The 8,393-nt window shown below is 39.0% G+C and overlaps 1 protein-coding gene across 1 annotated transcript; it reads right to left on the bottom strand.

Annotated features, from left to right (window-relative positions):
• On the bottom strand, nucleotides 4,853-6,409 carry LOC109821732 (uncharacterized mitochondrial protein AtMg00300-like). Its single transcript, XM_020387895.1, has 2 exons — nucleotides 6,332-6,409; nucleotides 4,853-5,179 (listed from the first exon to the last, which is right to left on the bottom strand). The coding sequence occupies exons 1-2, from the start codon at nucleotides 6,407-6,409 to the stop codon at nucleotides 4,853-4,855; spliced, it is 405 nt and encodes a 134-aa protein (XP_020243484.1).

The following is an 8,393-nucleotide window of genomic DNA, read 5'->3' on the forward strand; positions in this document are numbered from 1 at the left end:
GTGTGGTGGTTTGCATATTTTCTGTTGTCCGTCCACAATTACTCTTGTTGAGGAAATAAATTGCTGTAATTATGTTTTGGGTCAAAGGTTGTAGCTTTTCTAGCTAAGTCCCACATGTGAGAGGTTTTGAACAAACAAAATGTCTGAACAACCACAACATCGGCCCCTCCATATTAGGCAAAAGTTAAGTGGAGGTTCCCGATATATTTAAATATTATTTGGGTTTTTAATGTCCGCAAACCATCAATGGGATCCTTGACATTATCTCTATCATCAACTTAGGTCTTTTTTTTTTTTTACAAACTTCCTTTGAATTTTGCAAATGTGACTTTGCCATGTCAACAAAAAAATTAGTGAAAGTTCAAGTTCAATATGAACTTGTAATTTTACTAATTTTTTGTTATATTGAACTTGTAATTTCACGATTATATGGTAGTGCCACATAATCGTCACATCATCAATATCTAATGTAAGTTTATATACTAAACTGATGACGGATGTTAGTGACTACTATTGATGACTTACAAATATTAAAGATCCAAATGATATTCGATCAATTTATTACAGACCTCCTCCACTTAAATTTTGGACCTCCTCCGCTTAAGTTTTGCCTACGTATAATGTGTATATTGTTTTAACAAAATGTCACAATAGCCCCATGGTAATCATAGTTTTCACTAGCACCATGGTAATGATCATAGTATTTGTCATTCGAAGATCGTGGGGTCCTGAGTTCAAGCCTTTGCTTTAGCAGGTTTGAAATGAACGATTGTTTTTGGGCTCGGTTTTGGGCTCGGCTTTGGGCTTTGGATCATGGCTAATTGGATGCAGACGTAATGAGGTCCTTCGCAAGAACTGTAAAAAATCACCAAAGGAAATATTCATGAAGTACCATGGACTTTTCACTTGGAGCACAATTCCAGACATTATTCCACTCAATATTAAATTCGGATTGCTGTATTCATCGAGTATAAATTTCGTTAGCATGGGGAAAGGCTCAGATTAGTGGCCCTAAACTTATTGAGGCACTTCTGACTCCAATCCAAATTTAAGCCCATAAAGTTATACGATAGCGCATCTGGTAAACTCCACCGAGGCCAAGTATTGAAAGGCTGGCCTTGCCCAGAGCGCGGCACCAGTACAAAATGAAAATAAATAAAGTGTGTTTTCAATATCACTCCCTTTAAATGTTTAATATCTGTAAATTAATTCGCCAAATCGTGATTTCTATTAGGCCTCCAAATCTTATAAGTTGTTTGATTTCCTCTAGTTTGCTATTGATTGCTTTGGATGGAATATTACTTTTAGGTGAACTTTTTGACGTCGACCATACCCTGATGTTACCCCTTGAACGTTTAGAACATCTTTCTCCTCCAACCGTGAGCCTCTCCCCCAACTCATTCACAATGGTTCTTTTTTAAATAAGGCAAGGTGCCCTATTCAAAGGCTGTTATATAAGATAGAAATATTTACATCTCGTTTTGACCATCTATGATTTATCTAACCATTGTAGTTATATAGATAATAAAACAAGTACAGATTGTTGCGCGCCTATGCGGAAGCGTGCTCGTACACTAAACGAATCTATAATCACGGGAGAAGAGAACCAACCTCACACACGAGCACAATCCAAAACTAAAATACGACAGATCAATCACAAACACAGAGATATACGTGGTTCGGCAATTTACCTACGTCCACGGGGAGAGGATGGGGAGATTCCACTAAATCAAGGAGAGTACAAAGCGTTCACAAAACTCACAAACTAACCCTCAACCAAAGCTCTCAACTTGCTCATAATATCTCTCTCTCACAATGCTCAAAAGTCTCTCTAATCTCTGATTACAACTCTCCTCTTTTTGATGATCCTAATCTCTTCTTAGACGTTCCATATATATAGAAAACCTAAAACCAAAACAGACTACGAATTCTAAAATCAAAAACAAAACAAATTAGGAATCCTAATAACTTGTTACCACAACAGATTAAGAATCATGTTACCAAAATAGATTAGAAATCCTAATAACCTGTTACCAAAACAAATTAGAAATCTGTTATCCAATAATTCTCCGCCTCGGCAAAGTATTCCTAAAACTGAGCTGACACCAACATGAGCATCAATGTGTCGTCTCACCAAATTCGGTTGCACCAATGTGGTTATCTGCGTACCCCCTCTCCCAAGGGATCAAGTCACCCGTAGTTCATCCAAATGGCCGTCAACGGCCTCAATAATCACGAATATGCAACAAGCTTTTATAATGATCAAACTTGTTGCTCGGAACTATCTTAGTAAGCATATCTGTCGGATTATCCTTCGTGTGAACCTTAATGATCTCCACATCACCATCTTCAAGAACATCCTGAATGAAGTGATAAAGAACGTTAATATGCTTCGTCCTCGCATGAAAAATCTGATTCTTCATCAAATAGATAGCACTCATGCTATCACAATGAATAGTAACGGACCGCTGCGATATACCAAGCTCTTCTGAAAGTCCTCAAAGCCAAATAGCCTCCTTCACAGCCTCTGTAATCACCATATACTCTGCCTCTGTCGTAGACAAAGCCACCATAGATTGTAATGTGCATCTCCAATACACCGGCGTACGGGTCAAAGTGAACACATACCCCATCGTAGACCGGCGCTTATCCAAATCTCTAACATAATCCGAATCAACATAGCCAATGCACAACTGTCCACCTATAGTGTCCCGCTCATAAACCAAACTAACATTGAACGTACCTTAAATGTACCTTAAAATCCATCTCACGGCGTCTCAATGACCCACTCCTGGATCGAGCATGTATCTCGAAACCATGCTTACCGCCTGTGATAAATCTAGCCTCGTACATACCATCACATACATTAAGCTCCTAACCGCTCTCACATACAGAGTCTTCGACATCAACTCTTGATCTTTAACTGTCTTCAGTGAGAGGTCAGCTGAAATCTTCAAATAGGCTCCCAAAGGTACACTAGCTGGCTTTGTATTCATGCTGACATGAAATCGTTGTAGAACCTTCTTCAAATAAGCCACATGTGTCAAATAAATTATATCCTTCTCTTTGTCTATGCCGATCTCCATCCCCAAAATACGCTTAGCCTCACCCAAATCCTTCATCTCAAACTCTTTTGAAAATTGTGCCTTCAACTCATCTATATAAGACCTGGAAATCGAGGTAACTAATATGTCATCAATATAGAGCAATAAATAGATGTACGCACCTCCATTTAACTTACGAAAATACATGCAAGGATCAAACTGGCTCCGAGCATACGAATGACCAAGCATAAAACCATCGAATCACCTATACCACTGTCGAGGAGATTGCTTCAAACCGTATAGCGATTTCTTCAACCTACAAACCAGGTATTCCTTCCCTACAGTTCGGAATCTCAATGGCTGAGTCATATATATTTTTTCATCAAGATCACCATCAAGAAATATCGTCTTCACATCCAACTGATTTAACTCCAATCCATACCATGTCACCAAAGCTAGCAAAATTTGAATCGAAGAATGCTTCACCACCGAAAAAAAACCTCATTACAATCAATACCTTCCTCCTGTGCATAGCCCTTCGCAACCAACCTAGCTTTGAACCTCAATGGAGTACCCTCACTTCCTCCTGTGCATAGCCCTTCGCAACCAACCTAGCTTTGAACCTCAATGGAGTACCCTCAATGCCCTCCTTCTTCGTGTATACTGCCCTTCGCAACCAACCTAGCTTTGAACCTCAATGGAGTACCCTCAATGCCCTCCTTCTTCGTGTATACTCACTTGTAACCAAATATCTTTTGTCCCTTTGGAAGCTCAACAAGCTCCCATGTATCATTCTTGTGAAGAGAGTCCATCTCCTCCTGCATAGCCACCTTCCACGAATCAGCCTCCGAACTCTGTTTGGCCTCTCTGAATGTAGTAGGAACTAACTCATTGATACTCTCCACCGGAAGTGTATATGCAACTACTGTGTTAGTACCGTGCTGGCATCCGTATGTCTCTCATCTGTCTCCGAACCGTAATAGAATGCTGAACCTGAACCGTCGATCCCTGATCCTGCATAACTGTACACGTATCCTCCTCCTTGTCGTTATGCTCGCTTGGTGTCACCTCAGTCGGCACTCTAATAAATATTGTACCATATGGATAATGTGGAGCTGCATCGATCTCCACCACATGCGATATTTCCTCCGTCGGGTCACTCTCCACCTGATCAGAGCTGGAAAGCTTTAAGATATAAGCCTCATCGAACGTGACGTCCCTACTCAGCATAATTTTTCTATCAACTAGATCCCAAAACTTGTATCCCTTAACACCACGCTTGAAATCCTATAAATATTACCTTCCTAGCTCGAGATTTCAACTTATCAGTCTTCAAATAATAGTATGTAGGGCACCCAAATACCTTGAACTGGTCATAATCGTGTGCTAGCTCTCCCGACCATATCTCCATAGGGATCTTTCCCTCAATCGTAGATGAAGGCAGCCTATGAATGAGGTGGCTCGCATATAAAAGTGCCTTAACCCAAAAAATCTTCTCCAAAACACTATGCGCCAACAAACATTATATCTTCTCCAACAAAGACCGATTTAACCTCTCTATTACCCCCATTTTGTTGCGGTGTATGACTAACTGTGAAGTATCTCTCTATGCCCTCATCTCGACATAACTGCTGAAAGGGGTCTGATGTGTACTCATCACCGTTGTCAGATCATAACGTCTTGATCTTTCTCTCAGTCTGTAGTTCTAACCTCTTCTTCCACTCTATAAATATATCTAGGACTTCACTCTTCTTCACCATGGTGTACACCCAACAACGTCTAGAATAGTCATCAACGAACATGACAAATCAATGTCGACCACCAAGTGATGCAGTATTGGTAGGACCCCAAATATTTGTGTGCACATAATCCAGGATGTCCCTCGTCCTATGAATGGTTGTCCCAAACTTCACCTTTGTCTTCTTGCCAAGAACACAGTGCTTATAGAACTCAACTTTTCCACTCTTTGCTTCCTTCAATAGCCCATGCTTGCACAGTGTCTGTAGTGACTTCTTTCCTATGTGCCCCAGTCTATAATGCCAAAGTCTACTATTGTCCGCCTCAGAAATAGCTGAAGCAACCTGGACAATCACGGTTCTCCCCTTCAGATAATACAAGTTCTGACTGCGGACTTCCTTTATCACCACCAAAGAATCCTTAGTAACCTTTGCTACAGTATCCTAAAAAGTCACCTTGAATCCCTTCGCCTCTAAAGCTCCAACTGAGATAAGATTCTTCTTCAACTGAGAAACAAATCTCACCTCCTTCAATTTATGGACTACTCCATCGTGCATCCGAATCCTCACGGTACCTATCCCACAAATGCCACAGGATTGATCATTTCTCATGACAACAACACTCCCATCGAGTATCTCAAATGATAAAAACCAATCTCGTCTAGGAGTCACATGAAAAGTAGTGTCAGAATCAAGCATCCAATCTGATACATTCAAGTGGTTCACCTCCGGAGTAATCAATAGAGAAAAGCTCGAATCATCGGAATCATCGTCTTTCGCGATATTCATCTCATTGGCCTTCGGGCCATTCTTCTTGCTATTCTCCTTCTCCTTGATCTTCGGACAGTCTCTCTTCCAATGTCCATGCTCCTTGCAGAATGCACATTCGTTCTTTCCTAGCTGATGATGGCCTTTTGACTTTGACCTGCCTCTATTGCCACCTCTCGGATATGAGCTTCTTCCCCTCATAGACAAGGCCTCTCCTAAAGTACTAGCGCGGAAAGTCTTCTTATCCTTCCTCCTCAAATCATAAATCATCAAAGTGTTAGTCACTTCAATATAAGTGATAGAAGATCTCACATTCAACAATGTAAGCACAAAGTTATCATACTCCTCATCTGATAAGGAGCCCAAAAGAATAATAGCCTTGTACTTATCCAATATCTTCTCATCCATATTAGCCAAGTCTGACAATAACTTAGTATAGTTGTTCATATGAACTGCTAGTGTGGTGCCCTTGGACATCTGAAATCTGAATAACCTGCGCAGTAAGTGCAATCTGTTCTCAATACTCTACGTAAGGTACTTGTTGTTGAGAATTTCCCACATCTTTATTGCAGATGTCACCCTAATCATATCATATTTCAGCTCCTGTTCTAAATAAGACCTGATCACCCCACAAGCATTCCTATTCATCTTTTTCTATACTGACTCTTCATATTTAGGTGGCCTCTCATAGACCATGATGGTCTCCTCCAAATTCTGAGCATTGAGCGCATCCTGAACATCGCTTATCCACAAACCAAAATTGATATTGCTGTCATACTTTACCACACTAATCTTAGTGTTCTGAAACTCAACTTGAACTATACCCGCCATTTTGCTGTTTTCACCAACTTCTTCACCCATAATCACAAAATCTAAATTGTAAAGAAAGATTCAAACTTTGAAAGGATTGAGGAATTACCTAACTGAACCCTAGATTGGATTCCAAATAGAACTCCTAACCACACGAGGAAAGTGAGATCTTCAACGGCATCTCCAAACCCTATCTCCACCGAAGCCTAAAACTCCAAGAACCAAGCTTCCACAACGAATCTTCCTCCACCTAATCTAAAAACCTAGATCTCAAATCTGAGCTCTGATACCAATTGTCGCGCGCCTATGCGGAAGCGTGCTCGCACCGAACGAATCTGTGATCACGAGAGAAGAGATCCAACCTCATGCACGAGCACAATCCAAAATTGAAATACGACAAATCAATCATAAACACAGAGATATATATGGTTCAGCAATTTGCCTACGTCCACGGGGAGAGGATGGGGAGATTCCACTAAATCAAGGAGAGTACAAAGGATTACAATCTCATAAAACTCACAAACTAACTCTCAACCAAAGCTCTCAACTTGCTCAAAATATCTCTCTCTCACAATGCTCAAAAGTCTCTCTAATCTCTGATACTCTCCTCTTTTTGATGATCCTAATCTCTTCTAAGGCGTTTCATATATATAGAAAACCTAAAACCAAAACAGACTAGGAATTCTAAAACCAAAAACAAAACAAATTAGGAATCTTAATAATATGTTACCAAAACAGATTAAGAATCATGTTACCAAAATAAATTAGGAATCCTAATAACTTGTTACCAAAACAGATTAAGAATCATGTTATCAGAATATATTAGGAATCCTAATAACATGTTACCAAAACAGATTAGGAACCTACTATCCAACACAGATAGCATGCAAGGCAACATTCAACATGCTGACAGGCCTAGCATTAGCATATGATGGATTATATAAAAGAAGTTAAAAGCTTAACTTAAAAACTAAATGCAATCTGACTACAAATTATTCACAACCGCTTAATTCATTCAGTTATAACTTTGCATTAGCTGTCGAAACCATGCTCTTCGGCTGCCGCTTTCAAAAGCTCCGCTCTTTTCTTTGTCGAAGCCCTCGTCCAAAAAATTATGAATGTGACAGGTACACATTTAAGAAGGAAAAAAATGGTAAGCAAACATTCATGAGTAGTCGTTAACTCAAGTAGGGCTAGCATATTGAACAGCAATTGTAACAGAGAGACTAATTTGAAACCGACTTATAAGATTTTGCGGACTTAACAAACAATCTCAATGATTTTTAGGGACTAATTTTGAAATTTAAGAATTAGGGGACTACTAATATCAGAAAAACCCATAATAAGAAAAATTGTAATAAATATCAACCTAGCCTATCAGTAGGGGTCCTATTGGAACCACTCCGGTTGATTTACCCTATTAATAGAGAAGTCAGAATTATCAAACTAACCATCTAACTATTCGAAAATGGTATACATCACCCTTTTTCTATGGGGTGTTCTGATAGTCTATAAGAGAAATGTTCTAATTAAAGCCCTACCTAAATTTAGAAAAGAACAAAAAAATCTGGCCAAATTTAAAAATATATAGAAACAACCAAAATAAAAAATAAAAAATAAAAAGTAAATTAAATTAAGTCCAATCAAAATTAAAAAATTACAGATGGACATTGGTGGTTCATGTAGGTGATTAGGTCATGCCATGCATGGATCTAATTTCTTGTCCAAATATCTCAAGAACTTAAACGCTTCGTGTTGAGGTTATTAATATGTGAATATTTTTACATTAAATATAATTAGGAAAGTGATGAGTTTAAAATACAAGTGGAGTCAATACCTAACAACTGAATTAGCTTCTATTTAATGCCCATCATCTATTAGTTGGCCAAACTACTCCCCCAACACTTCGAATGTAGTCAACGACGAATACTAACTGAGAATTGAGAATTATTTTACATATACTTCAAGAAATTGCCAACTTGTATACTAACGCTACATATGGAAAAAGATATTTATACATTATTGTAAATGTAAG

This window comes from Asparagus officinalis, chromosome 8 (assembly GCF_001876935.1).
Source record: "Asparagus officinalis chromosome 8, Aspof.V1, whole genome shotgun sequence".
Classification (NCBI taxonomy): Eukaryota; Viridiplantae; Streptophyta; class Magnoliopsida; order Asparagales; family Asparagaceae; genus Asparagus; species Asparagus officinalis.